At 41.5% G+C, this 19,775-nt stretch overlaps 1 protein-coding gene across 1 annotated transcript; it reads right to left on the bottom strand.

Moving 5' to 3' along the window:
* Nucleotides 1–26: 26 nt before the first annotated feature.
* anpeplb (alanyl (membrane) aminopeptidase-like b) lies at nucleotides 27–18,199 on the bottom strand. The gene is made up of 20 exons (XM_079269189.1): nucleotides 17,423–18,199; nucleotides 16,289–16,431; nucleotides 16,026–16,162; nucleotides 15,552–15,672; nucleotides 14,919–15,073; nucleotides 14,124–14,237; nucleotides 13,827–13,970; nucleotides 13,637–13,702; nucleotides 11,838–11,903; nucleotides 11,558–11,706; nucleotides 8,214–8,293; nucleotides 7,685–7,818; nucleotides 6,517–6,572; nucleotides 6,228–6,375; nucleotides 5,897–5,985; nucleotides 5,380–5,490; nucleotides 3,059–3,226; nucleotides 2,778–2,918; nucleotides 1,892–1,955; nucleotides 27–718 (listed from the first exon to the last, which is right to left on the bottom strand). Exons 1-20 carry the CDS (start codon nucleotides 18,025–18,027, stop codon nucleotides 578–580), a joined length of 2,832 nt encoding a protein of 943 aa, XP_079125315.1. The 5' UTR covers nucleotides 18,028–18,199; the 3' UTR covers nucleotides 27–577.
* Nucleotides 18,200–19,775: the final 1,576 nt, after the last annotated feature.

Genomic DNA, 19,775 nt, shown 5'->3' with positions numbered 1-19,775 from the left:
ATATTAAACACAATGTCGATGTTTTATTTATTTTTTTAAACACGTTTTAGCAACATACAAGAATGATTTGGTTCCTTGATTATAACATATGTGATACACATGTAGACATGTTCCTATAACAAATAGAGGGAGTTCTGTCCTTTGGCTCAGATTTGTGCAAAATGCTGGTGAATTTGATGATTTTGATAGACAACAGTAACAAGAAAACAAAAGTGATTTTAAAAAGTACATATGTTACAATTTTTTCAAACATACAACTCTACATTCAAATTGATGTTATATCTGCATCATGTGCAAAAATGACAAACAGTGGCGTAAAAAACTGGTCTACGTAAAACCCTGCTGTGTCTTCACTTTGGTGCTACACGTCTCATGAATTGTCAGCACAATACTACGTATTAGTATCTATTAAAGGAATTATATGTCCTATTTTGTGATTACTTTCCTGACTAGTGAGAGTCAGGTCTTGGATCGGTTTGAAGTGGATTTAATAGAGACAGGTCTGCAGAATTGAGAACTGCCAGCACCGCTGATCTGTGAGGCTTTAAAACAATCAACGTCAATCAGTGTTTTTTCTCTACAAAGCTGTTTCACTCTCAAACCACTCCAGTATGCTATCTTTGTTCTCGCTGACCCACTGGATGTTGACCTGGGTTTGCTCTATGGTCTGGTGCACCACACTGCCGAGCAGATTGTAATCCGTCGCGAAACGCTTCAGCTGCACACACACAAACAGATCAGACGGGGATGTTAGATGTTACAAGTACAATGTATTCTCCAAAGAAAGAAACATGACCTTTTTCTTGTAATTATGAGATCTTGTTCTCACCAGGATAGTTAGTCAGAATAATGAGAGAATTTCTCCAATTTCTTTTCGTGGATAAATGCAATGCGTTTCTACAATGCAGGTAAGCAACGGTTAACATATTAAAGTACAAGAAAGGGCGTTATTTTATGTTTTTCCTTGTTAACAAATCAGACCAAAACCAGCCAGTGTGTGAAATCCGGGCTTAAGTGACTAGGCTAGGCCCCTCTCCCAAACAGTGATTGTCCAATTATAGCTCAGCAACTGTATCTAGGCTCGACATTTAGCATTTCATACTTCAATATTTTGTGAATGTTTGCTTGTGACTCGAGGCGTGTTATCACCCAAACCCTAGCCCAGCTTGTTGGTGTGAGCCACCTAGCTGCTATGTTAGCGCCACAGTGTTGTTTAGCTAGAAAGACACTACAGCTAACCATAATAACCCTTGACGGGTATGGAAAGTGAAAGTTACATCTCCTTTCTCGTACAATGTCAAAGCCTCGGGCTCCGTAGCTATTTCAGTCAGAGCAGCTGCCAATCATGTCACAGCCTCTTCTTCTTCTTTCTAGCATCTAATAACTAATTAAAACTTGAGGAAACAATTTTCATTTGGGAAATCTGCTTTTTTTCAATCTAGTCACAATCAAAACTGACAAGAATTGTGAATGGTAAGTGCATATATGCCATGTGAGAACGGATTGCTATGTTAACGCTTTTCAAAATACAAACATAAATCAAATATATAATGCAATAGGACCCTTTACAGCTTTGAAATCCAATTTGCAGTCTATATCCTCGAGAACCAAATGTGAATTAATCTGCCGCTTAATATAGTCCCTTTAAACTATAGATTAGAAATGGCGTAAGTGTGAGAAATTTGGATTTTTGTCTCAGAGGTAAAACTAACATGCTGTCACCCATATAACTCACGATGACAGAGAGACTTCTGATAAGATCAGGGCTTATCAACTCACTCATTGGTTATAATAAATCATTGGTGCGGGACTGGACAGCAGAGTCTCCACTTGACGTCACTGCATGGTCCTATTATCATTTTGACATAATAAAAACATCCATAAACATTACCTCGTCCAGTTCAAATTGCGTGGAGAACCTTCTCGTCACACCCTCAATCAGCATAACTGCGTCCCTGGAGACAGGCAGGGTGGACACAATATAAGAGACAGTTTTTAGTGTAGTGCAGTTCAACAACACAGCGAAACCAAGCCTCTAAGAAGACCACAAAAGTTGAGACAACACGTCTCTTAAACAGTTTCAACACAAGCTAAGCATCACAGCCTTTATGAAGGCAGACTTTATTGCAGCGATGTTTTATTAGACTGCATTCGTTTTAGCTAGGTGGATATAATGCACCAAACAAGTATAAACTGGATTATATTCTGAAAGAAATTTGAGGAAATGATTCATACTGATGTCCAAATGCCTATTTATGAAAAGAGAATTTTACTTGCCTGCTGATTACTTGATTTAAATCAATCTCCTGTGTCACTGTGTGCTTATGAAATTAAACCTGGTCTGCTATGTGTGTTTAAACTTTGATACAGATCACGTTAGCTTCCTGGTAACAGCACAATCAGCGGGGACTTTATGAAAGATAAGCACTGATTGAATAACAAGACCTTTGTACTCGATGACACCGTGTAAGACTTTTTACAAGCCGCTGTTTATTATAGTCTGAACTTTTATGGCAGTGTCTTTTATTCAAGTGACTCGACTGGACATCGGTTCAGGCCATGGTGTAAACTACTCTTACGACAATCCGTCTACAGATTCTGCATTCACCGGCAGATATCTCTTTTCTGAGATGGACAAATTACTGACCCACAGAATATTATTACAACTTTTAAGTTCATATTGGTGAAACCCAACACAATCTCAAATGCTACTTGGTCATGACTCAGAAAATAAACCAATATAAGAGGCAGGTGACAGAGTCCAAATAGCAACCTACCCCTGTGAGACGTACTCCCAGTGTGCTCTGATAAAGTTCCAGGCCAGCGCCTGCCCCGCCACGTTCTTAGCTATGTAGTTAATAGTGGAAGCAACATCCATCAGACGAATCTTCTCAGGGTTCAAAGTGTATTCCAGGTATCTACAGGATAAGGAAGAATCGTCACTTCATAAAAACAGTGTGGCACAGGTGTGTCCATACAGACAGCACTTATTATGCACACGGTCAAAATAACAGTAACACAATCCTGCATGTGACACATCAGGGGCTTGACGTTTCACCTGTTGAGCAGCCAGATCTTCTTGGTGCAAGACAGAGCCTGCCGGAGCTGGTCCTTCTCTGAGGTGTTGCTGGAGTTCTGAAACCTGTTCCAGGCAAACTCCCACTCTTCCCTCCCGCCAGCGGCCACAGCTTGGCAGTAGATCACGGAGCGCAGGTTGGGGTGGATTCTGAATCACACGCACACACGCACGGTTATTTTTTCCTAAATCAGAGGACCATCTCATTTCGTCTCCTCGGGCAGGTGCCAATGTGTTAACACACTTCCATGCATGTATGTGTGCATGTATGGAGCGCACACAGTATACACGTTGAATGAAGATTCAGTGGGCCTCATGCAAGAAGCAATACTATGAACAGATTGGTTCTTAAGTGGCCTTAACTTAACTTTTTAACAATTGTCTCGCATTTTGAATGTTCTCTTTGGTACGAACACAGTTTACGATTGGTCCAGACCTCTTGTAGGCTGTGACATTAGTCTGCTGTTTTCATGAGTGGATTTCATTACTTTGAAGAAATTTTGAGTTTGAAAACCCTATATAAATTACACAATTTGTTCTTATAGCCTAACAATATCACCATTCATTTAAATGAGCTATTGATACGTATATTGTATAACACTACAATATCAATACGAACATCTTAAATCAGGCATGTCCAAAGTCCGGCCCGCGGGCCAATCACGGCCTGAGGTCAGATTTTATACTTGTTCTTTGTTGTCCGACTTTCAAGATGTGAAAGAAAGGCAGAATAGTTGTTGAGATGTGTTCACACATGAATGCTTACATTTGGTTACATTGCTATTTGCTGTCATTGAAAATAAAATGATAAAATAACAATGTATGTATAGGCTACTTGTATTGTTTCAAATAATGTCAGCAGGGACTGTTGGCCCTTGGGCATTTTCACATTATCAAATCTGGCCCTCTTTGAAAAAGGTTTGGACACCCCTGTCTTAAATGATTTGTTCCATTGCAGTCATCGAGGGCCTTGCTGTGGCGATGTTTTTCATATGGAACCATTTCTTCTTTATTTAGTGGCAGTAAACCCTCAGGTGACTCGGCATTAACAGCACTCGTCATTTGTCCCTGTTCCTCGTCTTCAGCAGGTCTCTTAATTCTGCTGCTGACGCTGTTAAAAATCCAGACATCCATAAAGCAAAGTTTGTCATTCTTCAATGGCGGATATATGGAGGACATATGGGGCAGGACGCATAGCCTTTTATATTATTATTGGGGCGTTAATCATGCTAATTTACATTTCTCATGAATGCAAGCTCATTTATGCATGGGTGATATCAGGGGCGGACTGGGGGAAAAAAGTGTCCCGGGAGTTCCTGTCAGACCGCCCACTCAATACACGGCGCGCTGCCCACTCAATACACGGCGCGCTGCCCACTCAATACACGGCGCGCTGCCCACTCAACACACGGCATGTATTTCGCCGGTCTACGGCGCCATTCGCACCTCCGCCGGCCCCGCCCCGACCGTCGCCCGGCACGAGCGCACGGCGCAGACCGCGGTTATGGAGAAACGTTTTAAAAGCACCGTAGTGTCCAGCCGTGCTATGGCGTCCTCGGATCGCGAGGAGTAGAATGTCAGTTTATACTGTTGATGCAGTTTTCACTGATTATTGACTTTCGGTAGTAGAGTAAATTGAACGTGTTCTGTGAAGCATATAATATAGTCGGGCAGGCGATGTCAGAGACCGGCCCAAACCCCGTCGGCCTACCGGGGATTCCCCCGGGATCCCCGGTAGGCCAGTCCGCCCCTGGGTGGTATTCATCATGTTTACACTGGTCATTTACAGTTAGTAGCGTTTGCTGAATGTGACGGGGCTCACTCGTAATGAGCCCATCGTACAAAAGCAAAGGAAGAGAAAGTTAAAATAATAATACTAAAATGTTCTTGCATGAGGTCGCATGAGGTCGCATGTCTCTCTACTTTAAAGTTGCAGATGTATTACAAAAGGCTAGAAAGTATGTGTAGAGGGAGGGAGGTTTTGTTTTACTTCCTCATTTAGTAGGAATAGGATCATGTGTTGCATGGTCAGTTTGGGAAATAGAGTGCATGTTCGTGTTAACACCCTGTCAAGTGCAGCTTTAAAGAATAAGAACCACAATGCAGAGGGGTAACAACGGCCACCGACAATCAACACAAGAAAGGGATTAAATGACACCTACCTTCACTAAGTCATTGCTGGAGAGTAAAGCCACAGAACATAATGAAAGCTATTACAGTGAGACCATTTTCTTCAGAAGGTATGAAGTAGAATGTAATTTTCAAATTCCAAATAAAAAATACTTATTCAGTAGTGTCCATACTTGTTGGTGCTGTTGGTGTTCATCCAGTTTGCAAACATCTTCGTAGCCATCTCTAAGCATTCTGGGAGTCCATTGGAACACGCCACCTCTATGGCGGTGATCTGGCTGTGCCTTGGAAGAAAGCAATATTAAATTTGATATAATAAGTGTATAAGTATTAAATTGTGGCAAATATAATAATGTAATGTGTTTTGAAGGAAACTGAGAAATGCCATTCAACGCTTTATAAACAAACCTTGTCTTGATATATATTTAGTCAAACTACTGTCTCCCATGTCAAGAATGAAATACAGCATCATTTGGGGAAGAGCAATCGTGGATGGACTCCATCTCATCATTTCAGATGGTAACGCCCATTCAGCCGTTAGCAAAAAGTCGTGACTAGCGTGTGTATAACTGATGATGTAAGTTAACAATGCAAACTCACACTTTTAGTACTGGACTCAGACTTTGCTGAACTGTAAACTGCAAACAGGTGTAAACCTGTTGAAGATTAACAGAGGGCATCTTTTCTTACTGTAAGGAGTGATCCTTTGGGACTTGGGAATTGTCTGTGTCGTTCCTGAAGAAGTTATACAGGCCCTTAACCTGTTCGCAGAGGTACGCCTGCAGGAAGAGACAGCTTTAGAGCAGAGTTACAGGAACACATGCAGCAATATATTACTCTTTTTACTGCACATCGGTTTATGATGAGGGATGAACAACCACAATGACAGCAGGCCATCACATTAAGTTTGTTAAATCCAGTCTCTCCATCCAGTACAGGTCAATTCAGTTAGTAGCAAAGCAAGATACATTTTTCATTTTGAATACCACAAGTTTAAAAAGGAGGTTTTAATGGCACATACCTGCATGGGTCCGTACACCTCGGAGCGGTCAAACATGAGGACAAAGTACTCAAGGTTCCTGACTGTTGACTCCCAGGGAATAAACTCTCTCTCATTCCGAAGGAAGCGCGTTGAATTCAGGGCCAGGGTCACTTCGACGAGTTTGGCCCTGAGGAAAACAGATTCAATTTGGTAAGATCAAAGAGGCAAAGAAGCCACTGGCATGACCTCTTTTCAGCCATGTTTTTTCACAACACACTTAACCCACAGAACATTGACTTGTAGCAGTCAACTGAATAGAAGTCATTACCTTGCTAAGTTAAATGCATCATCAACAAGCTGCCCTCTGTTCATCAGTGGGATTTGCTAAAAAAAAGAGTGTAAGATGAGGGTCAGTTGACATTTCAGTTTACAAAGACATCTACAACTGTACTCAGTTATTCTACCAACAGCAGCATAAGAGTAGGATAATATGACTTGTTAAAGCATAGAAAAAATGCCACATAAGAATAGGAACCAAAGAATTCTCTATTTATTACATTGAATGTTCACGTTTTCTTATAGTTTAAGCTATGTTCCCATATTAGTGGTTTCTAAGAGGTCTGTCTGAAGCTACAATATAATCCAAGTGTTTTTTTTTTGTAGTTGTGCCAACACAATGGCTCACGGTGATGACAATGACTGCTGGTCGGTTTGATCTAGACTCTTTGATGGCTTGCCATGACATTTTGTTGGTATTCATGTTCCTGGGATGCTTCATAGTGACTGTATTGATCACCGAACTTTCCATCTAGAACCACCAGCAGGTCAAAGTTTTTACTTATCCAGAGAAATATCTCAACATTGAATTTATGGATGGCCACAAAACTATTTGTTGTTTGACATTTATGGTCCCCAGCAGATGAGTCCTAAAGACTTGTTTTGACTCCAACGACATTCTTGTTCCCAATGTGAATTGTGATAACTTGAGTAAATATATATGAACAGAATTACTTTTGAGGTGCTGGTTGCACTAGATGAAAAGTGAGGGGGATCAACAAAGTCATTGGAAACTATCCTCTGGGAACTATGAATGTCTGTACAAAATTTCATGGCAATCCATCTAACAGTTGTCAGTAGTCTGAACCAACCAGTTCAACAACATTATCATCCCTGGACATATCATATTTTCACTAAACAGATGCTGATGACATGGTTAATATAAGTATCCATCCCCAGTACACCCATTGTGTAATTTTGTAAGTTGTGTAAGATTCAAGTTCAAGAAATTGAGGCTAACATTTATCTTGCGAAAGACTATATTAATAACCAGTTGACAGTCTAGATTGGGATAAATGAGCCAAGATTTAATTTAATCTGCCAATCTTCAAGAACTTCAGGGCGAAGCCTTCAGGGGAAACTAGTTGTATAGTAAAAGGAGGCTTGTTTCTGCTCAACTCTGTGATTTGCTCACTCATTTATTTTGGCTCAGTGCTCACATGTCGGTTTGTCTCCATCTGAGTCAGGAGGCGTTCCCAGTTCTCTGGGTTGTAATTGACTCTGTAGTATCCAGCACAGTTGACGTTTGCCAGGATCCACTCTCCACTCTTAGAGATGAATTCATCTTTCATTACTGAAAATAAAGGCAAATATCATAAATGGTAAATAGACTTGTACTCCGATCACTCAAAGTGCTCATTCACCCATTCATACCCATTCATACACGGCAGGAACAGCCTACGGGAGCAATTTGGGGTGAAGTGTCGAAAGGACGAGCTGCTCTACCACTGAACCACAGTCACCCTCACAACGGCCCAGTATAAATACAACTAAAAAACAAAACAGGGAAGGTCATCTTATGTCTGGTCATCTGTTCTCTGTTCTGTCTGACTTGTATCTAATCCAAGACCATCACATAGCTTCGTTAAGATGTTCAACGTTTTTCTATCTTGTCCTCTGTTTGTCAAAACAAAGCTGTTAAAATGGGGTTCTAAGAGAAACAAGTTTCTCTGTGATGCATTCACTTACCTGTATCACTGGAAACCAACCAGACAGTTGAATATTTGGGTGTATTTGACATGACTCTGATTGGGATGTACCACCAAAGACTAAACAGGCAGAAAACAATAGAAAAAAACAAGGTCAAATGAGTACCAGAAGCTTATTTTCCAGGAAATGAGTATTCAGCTTTTAAACATTGAGCAACGAAGAGTCCAAATAACAATATAAAAAGAAGCATTTTTTGGAAAAGGTGACACGATGATCTCTAAATGGAGCATGAAATTGAACCTCCAGTATGATAAGCAGATATCTACAACGCCATCATGCCAGTGTCCTGAGCTGTTATGTTCTGGGTCTGGCCAGAGCAACTGCGTCAGGTTAAATGATGGTGCAACTCACCATTGCAGTGTTGTGGAGCACATAGTTACAACACATTGTTTCAAAAGACTCCACATGGCCAGAGGCATAATTTACTGTAATCAGCTGCAGTGATTTCATGCAGGCCCTGGCAGAGAAATACTTGGTGAATAAGGTGCCATTGATGCAATTCCGTACCATATTTTGCCAACACACACACATGAATCTGACTCTTTCAGTATTTGATGACAACTATTCTCAGAGGGAGTTCGACATTGTGAAGTGATGAAGTCACTAGAGGACAGATTTATGATCCAACTTTGGCCTTCGGAAAGATAGTGAATGCCGTCTTCTTTAAGCCAAGACCAACTGAGAGGCACTCACACTCAAGATGTTAAATTCACATGAATACCGAAAGAGGGAGTCATTATTTTGGAACCAGTTTTGGACAAGTTTCCTGCTATACTGCATTACTGCATTAGCTCACAAATCACGAATTCATGCCATCTAAACTATCTGCAAATGGAAGGTGAACTTTGACAGTATCCTTCATCCTGGTGTCTCTTGGTGACCACAAACAAGTTTTGAGCTGTGTAATCAATAATATGAATATAAACATCGAACAAAAAGTTCAGAAATTAGTGTTTGGTAGATTATTTCTCTGTTGTAACAATGCTTCTTGGCAATACATTGTATACCCTTGGAAAGCCTGTTTATTTACCTTTTAAACGGTGCCCCATTTGTAAGGATCATGCATTACTGGGAGCAGCACAGCTGCATATGTGGGTTGCGCCCATGAAAGATTTGCCAAATCTTCTCTGCCTGAACATGTGGAAGAACGTTATGTTCAGCGATGAGTCCAGATTCTGCCTAAGGAAGTTGGATCGTAGGGTCAAAGTGTGGAGAAGACGGGGAGAACGCTATGCTGATTGCTGCACCGATAGAGGAACACCTTTTGGTGGAGGCAGTGTGATGGTGGAGACCAGTGGCAATCCCATTTCTCCACAGTCTGGGACCGAACTCCATCCTCCAAGATGACAACGCTCGCCCCCACAGAGCGGTTTCATCAGAGACTACCTCCATAATTTGGGAGTAGAGAGGATGGAATGGCCTGCCAACAGTCCTGACCTCAACCCAAGTGAACACTTGTGGGATCAGCTTGGGCGTGCTGTTTGTGCCAGAGTGACCAACACAACCACGTTGGCTGACTTGCGACAAATCCTGCTTGAGGAGTGGAATGCCATCCCACAGCAGTGTGTGGCCAGGCTGCTGACCAGCATGAGGAGGAGGTGCCAGGCTGTTGTGGCTGTGTATGGTTCTTCCACACTGAGGCTCCTGTTTGTTAAATGAATAAATTGTAAAATTGCCAATATGAATGTTTCTTCCTTGTTACTGATAGACTTCAATCATCCAATCCACCAAACAACACCAAACAAGAGTCGATGGCAACAGCAGAATAAGCTGTTTGGCATTGGCAGAGAAGATTTGGCAATTTTTCATGGGCGCAACCCACATACTCAGCTGTGCTGCTCGTCCCAGAAATGCATGATCCTTACAAATGGGGCACCGTTTGAAAGGTAAATAAACAGGCTTTCCAAGGGTATACAATTTATTGCCAAGAAGAATTGTTACAACAGAGAAATAATCTACCAAACACTAATTTCCGAACTTTTTGTTCGATGTTTATATATATATAACAGTATTGTTAAACCTACATTAATAGATTTCTTTTGGGGCCACTTGAAAAACAATGAAATGAAAGACACCAAAAAGCTCTGTAGAGCTGAAGGAAACTGCACCCTGAGTAGGGTGATAATTCACTGTGGGTTCACAAATATGAGGGACATCTTTCATATGAAACATAGTAATTTGATCCATTGTTCATTTAAAAAAATATTGATTTGTGCAGCTTTATATATAAATGAAAAGCATAGGGCCCAGTACTAACCCTTGTGGGACTCCACAAGTGAGTGAGTGGGCATGTTGGTGACATTTCATGCGACTGGTGTAAAACCGGAGGAAAACATCCGAGGGTGAAGAAGAAGTGTTGATGCAAGAATGGATAGTCCGGAGGGATCAGGAGGGGTGCTTGCCCGGTTGGGCCCCATTCTGACGAATGGAGTGCTGCAGGGATGACGTATTTTTGTAGGCAAACCCAGAAATTAGCATCGCAATTGTTCCCTTGACAAAAAATCAATGGGATTCTTCCATTGAATTTGGGATTATTGCACAAAATAAGCTCCTTGGCAAACAAACATTCATGATACTTGCACATTTTGTTCAGCGAGATCATCTTCACAAAAGTAGCGTAAATGCAATTGCCAGAAGTAAATAGTGAACGTTAGGCTATAAACTAACTACAACGCTGTCACATAACTTAACATCACCACCACTACAACAACACAAAGAAGCCAATAAAAATATCTAACTGGAGAGACGATGAGATCCGGGAACTTCTGCTGGTAAGGACTGAAGCCAAAATCGGGGGAGAAATTTAAGAAATGGAAAGAGTCTTGGTTTTTCATGACCAAATTACAAACCGGCTACGTGGCAGCGGCATTTTTGTGTCATTTCCTGCCTCTTGCTTGCTCTACCCAGGGGCCACCCCTCCCCCAAACCAAACTGAGTATTTTCCATCGGTGAGAATGCGTCTTACACGGATGTTCTCCTGATGTGTACTACCTGTGTTAGAAGGGAAACTTCAGAGCCGATTCTATTTTTTATTGATTTATCGGTTTATTTGATAAGGGACAATGCACATTAATAAAGCTCTTTTACGAATCAATAAATGCCCCAACCATAATATTCTTCCTTTCCATTGCTGTATTGATTTCTTCCATTGTTTTCATTAATGCTAAATGGAGATGGAGACGTACTGATTTACACTTTATAACAGATTCTCAGATAAAGTAAAGACAGTGTCCATCCATATGTTATCTGGAATGTAAATGAGTGTAATCAAATAGCTGAGACCCTAACCGTGTACACTGGAACACTGTCCATGTAGCACCTACCTAGATTCTGAAGATTGATTGAACAGGAAGTGCTTCTGGTAGACTGCTCCATTGTTAGTGTTGATGGTGATAACAGGATAGCCAATTTGTTTGGTCCAGGTGTTCATCACCATGGCAACGTTGGTGTGACCACCGTCCTCAGACTCGGCCTGCAAACATGGCACAAATCAGTTAATATTTCATGACATAAATGCCATAAACAACATGGACATTGTCATACAAATCATGCTTACAGTCAGCAACAACAATTTGGCTTGTAAAAATCGATTGTACACTTTACCTTTTGAATACACTCCCAGAGGTCGTTCTGGTCTGTGTTTTTATAGCTAAAGTCCGAGAGGTACATCTGTAACACGAAAACAGAGAGATCCAGAGAGAGGTTATAGTTAACAGTTTCATCCTGCGTTCAAAGTCATTATTTTCAGGAGGAAAGTTTGCATTCAGAATATTGATGTTGGGAGCTGGAGGAAATGTCCAAACACAACTGCCGGCAGATGTTATGTTGAAACAAATGTTTGGCTGAAAACAGGTTTTCTTTCATTTTCTGAAACAGCTGATGGACCAGGTCTGCTGGGGAGCATTCTTCGGTCCTGCATGTGCCTGCTACCTTTGCTTGAAATGGTGGAAACTACAAGTGGACTAAATTGTGGATTGTGAACCTGTTTTCTCTGGACGGATGTAACAATAACAACAACAACAACAACATGACCACTCCAAATAGAAAGAGAGCTTGTGTTGGATTACCAGCTGGATAGAATGCATCTTTGTGTAAATGAATAGACACAAATTCAGTCCAGTCTGAACACTCCTTAAAGGCCACACACCACACACAAAAAAACCATAACCACACACAGCCAAACTCATCCGCTTGTCTTTCCGACACAGGCTGTGCTGGAGGCTTAATGGCATAGGAACTACTCACAAGGCTCGTTAATAAACTACTATAGCTGGCAAGCTAATGGCAAAAACACTAACAAACGAGCAACATGCTAGCGCGAGCATAGATGACAGAAGCAGGGAATCTAGGGTGCCGTGGCCCGGGTAACTTTTGGAGTCTGATGTGATACTTTTATGAATAAAAGCCTGAATTGTATATATATATTTTCAGAAAACATGTTCTTTAAATAAACAGACAGACAGACAGACAGAAGACGTCACACAGTTTGGATTCTCAAGCTTTGTTTATAATCGGGTGTGGCACCGCGCAATCTCCTAGTATGCAAAGACGTTTATGCTCTGACCGGTGTTTGTCGAATTGTTCTCTGAAACACCAGACGGCGTACAAACAAAATGTACTGTGAAAAAGCAAGAAGGGTAATCAGCAAAAAGCCATAAACCAACCTCCACATTGTCGAAAAGGGATAGTAATTATCTGTAAACTCATATCTCATATTCATGTATTCATATCGCTCTCTGATCGTGTCATATCGCTCTCTGATTGCAAGATATAAGACAACAGTCGCAAAAGCTCTTTCTGTTTTGTAAGATGTAAGAAAACAAACACAAATGCATCAAGTATTGCACAGTGTTCTTTCCAGGGGGAAAAAACAACCCAAAGAACGGATGCTTTATCCACGCACAAAACTCCCCTTTCTCAGAAACAATCAATACACTTTCTGTGGCTCACGAAAGAATCATAATACCATATGTACCAAGTGTGGCTACGGAAGACTGTGTGTGCCAATGTCTAGCACGACTCACAGCCAGCCAAATCAGCTCCTTTTCATCCATCTCAATAAAAAAGAATCCATGCAGCGCTGACAGCTTTTTAAAGCATGAGCAGACTCTCCAGAAGTAAAAGTGAAGTCCTTTGTTGTTTGCTTTTCTCTGTTGTTGCATTCAGTAAATGTGTGTTGAAGAAGGTGAACCACACCTACACAATATTATATAAGCGGTTTTTGTGATTTGGTGATTATGAGTTTGAAGCAGCCGTTTTCAGATCGCCAATTAAGGCATTGAATTAGAGAACTTTGATATGGCATTTTGCTTTCCTACCCATGTGGTGAGTCACGTCGCATGGTGAACCACAGAATTTTTAAGAGGGCGCATCTTCTCAGAGGAAGACTACTAGTTACTTACTTTGATTCCTTTGGTGAAAACTCTTTCTGTCACAATGTCTGCCAGCATTCTCAGCACAGCTGCCCCCTGCAGAGTGAACACCAAATACATACATGTTATAGGTTCATAGTTATAGTACACTGGTATGAGTGACTGCAAATAAAACACCCACATCATATATGTATTCATTGATAGTTTCATTTGACTCTACCTTACAGTAGGTTATGGAATCAAACATCTCATAAATCTCATAAATCATCTGGACGTCTTCCTGCGGAGGACTGAGAGGGTGGGACGAGGCCAGAGCGTCCTGCTCAAACGCTGCATGGAGGTTGCTCATGATATGTGCCTCTTTCTGAGTGAAACAAAAAGAGCCAAGAGCCCATATTGCATGACTGCATGAAGATGAGTTCATCTTACTTCAAGCTTCCTTTTCATGTGTATTTTCCAATGACCAAAATAAAAATAAGAGTCCTCATTCTGCAGTGAAAGCTTGGACTGAACTTACTAATTGGAATGTAGGCTCCACATGGTCCACTGCAAATAATGACACATACGTGGCAAAGCCCTCATTCAGCCAAACTTCGTTCCACCATTTCATTGTCACCAGATTCCCAAACCACTGTCAACAAGAACAGAAGATGTGGATAGTTGAGGTAACATGTAACCCTGCAAGGATTCACTCGACAACAAAATATGACTTTACTGGGCAGTGTCACCTTCACTTACAAAATGTTACTCAAAGAGACACGTACCAACCAGGAAGACACTCAAAAATGACCACAAAGAAACATAACACATAATACTACAAAGAGACCAAAACAACTACAAAAACATGCAAAACAGCAGCAGAAAGACGCAGAGAGACTCACTGGGCTATGAAAAGGAGCCAAACAACTAAAAAGGGATGATGAGAAGATGAAAAGAGGACAAAACAGCCACTTACAAAAAATAACCACAAAAGTACCAAAATAATTACAAAGTGACACAAAACAACTTCAAAGAGACACAAAACAACAACAAAAAGAGGCTTAACAACTATAAAGTCTGTGTGTCTTGCTGTAGGAGAGGTGGTGGGGCCCTTTGCATGTCTGTGATCAGGGGCCCATTGGCTCATAACCCACCCATGCATGTAACACTAAAATGTTGCAGGATGTTGTAAGATTTATGTTATCATCATTTAGTGAGTGGTCTTATCAAAAAATACTTATAAATAGTGAGAACAGGCCTTGATCCAGTAGTACGTGTCATATTTTGTTGTTTTTATTAGGGTAACAAACATTAAGGTTTTTTTCCCTCTGACCTGGTGTGCCAGTTCATGTGCAATGAGAGAGGCGATCACTTCCTTGTGCAACAGTGAGGACACTCCCTCCTCGTAGAGCAAGCTTCCCTCCTGGTATGTGACCAGTCCCCAGTTTTCCATCGCTTCAGCAGCTAAGTCTGGCATTGCAATTTGAGCTGGAGGAATCATACAGATATGGACAAATGATCAAATGATATACGCACATAGTTTGTTACACTACCTAAAAGAATCAAGCTGACTTTCCTCAGAATAGCAGAGCTGCTCTGCAGGTAGAACTAATCGTATCAGCAGAGGCTGATATAATGAAGCAGCCCTGTCGCCTAAAAATGATGTTCCCACACAACGAAACTGCATTGTGAATTACGTGTCGGGGGAAACCTATTTTGTTGTGGAATATCTTTGCTTTTTTCACACATCACAAACAATTTTCAATGAGTCAACAGAAGTCCACATAGGGCGGAGGTCGGGTTGGTAGATGGAAGTACCTTTGGAAGTAGTACTATATATATATATATATATTGTAAAAATGATATAGTACTGGGATATAGTATACATGTTCTTGCTAGCGCATACTGGACTTAATTTACCATCTACCAACACATTCATCTAAATTAGATCTAGACAAAGCCTTACTTAGATTTTTCTGTACATAATCAATTCCATAACGGCTCTCGTAGAACTTGAGAATCTTTCCGGTGATGTTGGCGGCATACTGAGCGTGACCTGCTGCAGTGGCATCAGGACGTGCATACGTCTGTATGGGCAAAACACAACAGTGAGATAAAGCACAGAGGATATTCTCCTACATGTTTCTGTTTTGTACTTGTACATTTTCTTGATTTAAGCTCAATTAAAAATCTGTGGTGGTGACGCTTAGAAGGTTAAATGCGTAAAAAAAGAAAGAAAAAAGAACCAACAATTAAACATGAAAATACATTTTTGGTTGATGCTGAGAGATGTTTTACCAAAACCACTGGCAGGAGTAACTTTTGATCAAATATCTAAATGTTTGTTGAAGAAAATTAAAACTCTCTCGTGACACCAGTCAAGGTCAACACCATACCAAAAGCAATTACATGAATCATTTAAAAACTACAGTACACATACTTTAATATCCACACGCCCATCTGCTGGGGAGTTGGTTGACGTGAACTCTGACACCGCGAAGGCAAACAAGTATGTTGACATCTTCGGCGTTGGCTGAAAGACAGTGATTGTCCAGTTGTTGCCGATAAGATTGGATTCTGAGAGAGCGGGAGACGAGACAGATCAGTACAAGGAAGGACATCTTTTATTCTGTAATTACAGTTATACTACCTGAGGGGACATTTTTAAGAGACATGAGCTACAGTATAATGTACGTATTTCACCTTTAACAACGGCATTCCCTAGAGCTATCGTGTCTTTCCTGTGGATGATTGTCACGTCAAACACTGCCTTCATATCTGGCTCGTCGAAACAAGGAAACACTTTCCTGGCATCTATTGGTTCCAAATGGGTGGCGGTGAGGAATCTATGAATACAGATAAAGTTAGTCGGAGCTTTCTTTATCAGGTAAATACTGCAGGAGCACTGGATACAAAAAAAGTCAAAGCAATTTGAATATCATAAAGAACCAGAGATAAATTACTTAACGACAGAGGCCTGTCATGTCAAATACCGGTAGATACATTCCAGTAAAGAAATGAGATGATAGCCTAAAGCAGGGGTCGGCAACCTTTACTATCCAAAGAGCTATTTTGCCCTATCTTCCACCAAATAAACCGCAAAAGCTATTTGACATCACAGCTTATTAAGTTTTATAGTTATATTATACATACAAAAACTATAGTTTGTTGTATTTATGAAAATATAGAACAAGAATAAAGACAATTATTGACATTTTACCTGTTATAACAATATCAAAAAAACCTGCTCAGTTTGCTGCAGCAGTTGAGAAATCTCGTTATTTTTCACTCATCTCCAGCGTGACACTTTTCAGCAAATGCTGTGTGCTTGTTCTGGAAGTGACATGCAACATTCCATTTTTTTGCACATATCAAGCATACAGGTAAGCCAGCATCGTTGGCAGTGAAAGCAAATGAATACATGCAAGCAGAATTAATGGCAGCCAAGAAAAGACGCCAAACATCACATATGGCACATATGTGATGTTTCACTCAAACTGAAAGAATATATTTGTTTGTGGGCAACAGCATTATATGTTCTTTCAGTTTGAGTGAAACCGTTGCACTTTGACTCTGCCGTGATGGCGGCATTGCTTGAGAGCGCAACAAGTGGATTAATTAATAGAATATCTTCAGCATTTAAATGTGGTGCATCTTAAAGTCACCAAGAGTAAATTCTGGGCGTTTTCAAATTTGGTGCCTGTTGGATTCCTGGAGGAAACTCTAGCAGGATTGTTCTTTTTTTCTTCTCAAAACAAAAAAGTAAATCCTCAAAAGTTTGATAAGAGTCTACACACGGAAACGTAACAGCTTTAAACATATAATTGTTTTGCTTACCTCTCTGTGCTTTCATCGCCTGCATAAGCTGGGGAACCTTCGACATATGTGCTTACAAACATCCCATGAAGATTTCCTATTTCTCCGTTGAAAGCCAGAAACAAACTGTAGTTCCCCCCTGCCGCTAACGCATCATTCAATTGGATCTCCAGGAAGTTGCTTTCATCTTTGTGGTTCTTGACTGAAGAAACACCGATCCTCTCATTTGTGTCTTTGTTCATTACCACCGGACCAGAAACTGTCAGGTCCATGCTGTTGAGGTAGATGGCACGAGTGCCCTGGACACAATGAAAGCTGACGGTGGAGTTTCCGGTGAAGACCATCGTCTGGTTGGGACTGGTGACATTCACCACCTCGGTGATTTGGGTGTAGAGTTGAGGCTGAATTAAGACCTTGTATCTTTGGGGTATGAGGTTCTTCGGCAGCCGAATAACGGGTGGCAAGCTGGTGGTGGTGGACGGGAACGTCGGACGGTGCGTCGGCTTCATTGTCGCGAGCTCGGTCTTATAAAGAATTATCATGACAACGATGCCGGCGATGACAGAGACGGTCAGGATGACAAAGGTGGCAGCAAAAGCCTTGGATATGGAGGATTCTTTCGGCATGATGGCTCCTTCCGGTGGTCAGTCCTGAAGGTCTCGTTGCTTGACTGGTGAGAGATGAGTCTGAAGAGCTTGTGTGCCTCTGGTTTGTTCACATCCAAGTAACCTCCCTCCCATAAACCGGGCTTGGTCTCAACAATTAAGGGCCTGTGCTCAGATTAAGCATTAACTCGGGCTTTGCCGAGGGAGCAAAGAGTGAGCATTTTAGTGCGGAGAGGGCGACGTTCATTGGCCTCGTTGTAAATAATCAGTCAGATGCTGCTCGCAAACATCTGGAGGAGGTTACTGTGGTCTTGCCGCTAATGCAGGGGTTAGGTAGACCTCAAGGAACACTTTATCCTCACGCTGCACACACACACTCCCTCCCTCCCACTACCTTTCTATGAATGTAGGACACATCAGAATCCCAAGCTTCAATGGAAAAAAGAGCAGCTGGTGGAGGAAATCCTTCAGAAGGAGAACATCAGCGTCATCCCTCTGGATCGTACGGAAATTGTCTAAGGTTCAATTATCAGGAAAAGCTCAGGGGGCCAGACCATGGCTTCCAAAGACACATGTCAACGCAGATCCTGTGCGACTGACAAACTCCCAACACAACAAGATGCATGTGAAGGGAAGAGTGCTGAGAGGTCCGATAAGAGAGGAGAAACCGAGGGGAACGGAGTGATTTGGGAAATCACTGAGTTGGCTGGACAGCCCCAAACCTCTGGGAATCGCGACCACCATGACCACCACACACACACACATTCCTCCCCTCAGTAGAGGAAACACAGGGAGACAAAAGGGAACGGTGTACATAAAAGCGGGCCTTAGATGGGCGCGGCGGTGGTTTGTACTGAGAACAGATGTTTCTGTTGCAGGAACAGGAAGATCAATCCAGCGCCGACCATATTGAAACACGAAGATGAAGGCGAATCATCATTGCAGTGAGACCGGAGCCAGGTGGAGGCGAGGCCACATTCCATTAGCGCTGATAACGCCTGTTAGGACTGTGACGATGTTTATGACAGCTTCATGGTTTCATGCGCACTAACATTCCATTAATTACATCACAGTTTAAAAAGTGTAACCAAAGCAAAGAAACGATTCCCTGGTGCTCACTTAAAACAATGCTCTGTTGGACTCCTGAAAGTGAAATGTATTACTTATTATTATTATTACTGTGGAACAAAACATGGTAAGGACCAGATGTTAAAACATCTGTCTAAATGCCATGGCCTTCCACTCGTGTGTTGATCAGGAGGGATTTTCTCTTAGAAAGAAGGAGATCAGATCTGTAAAATTATTCATGTTTCTCTGTGAAACTTCAAGCTGATGCCTGCACGCACAGCAGGGACGGTTTACATGCACGCACGCACGCACGCACGCACGAATGACAGTTAAGATTGAATACAGTCCTTTATGAAGAATCATGTGAAATGTTCTACACTCAAAAACATACTACATTATCAACTAAATTTCACATATACATCGATACATTCTGAGGAGCATAGACGGCCCCGAGCTCGTACGGCGCACAAGTCCTGAAATGATCAGAATCCATTGAATGTTACACTCGTGCTCTGTGAACACAAGTTTCTGTTGTAAGACCTCGTAAGGCCAAATCTTTGACAACAAGGACCTCTGCTGAATAAAAAAAGAGAACTGCAGAAGCATTGAATCCCTTCAGTTGTCAGCAGCAATCAGTGGAGGCTCGTGGTAAAAAGCAGACATGTTCCGATACCATTTATTCCTTCTTAATATCGATTCTG

The sequence above is a fragment of the Melanostigma gelatinosum genome, assembly GCF_949748355.1.
Source record: "Melanostigma gelatinosum genome assembly, chromosome: 1".
Lineage (NCBI taxonomy): Eukaryota > Metazoa > Chordata > Actinopteri > Perciformes > Zoarcidae > Melanostigma > Melanostigma gelatinosum.
This window is presented reverse-complemented; position numbering and strand designations above follow the sequence as displayed.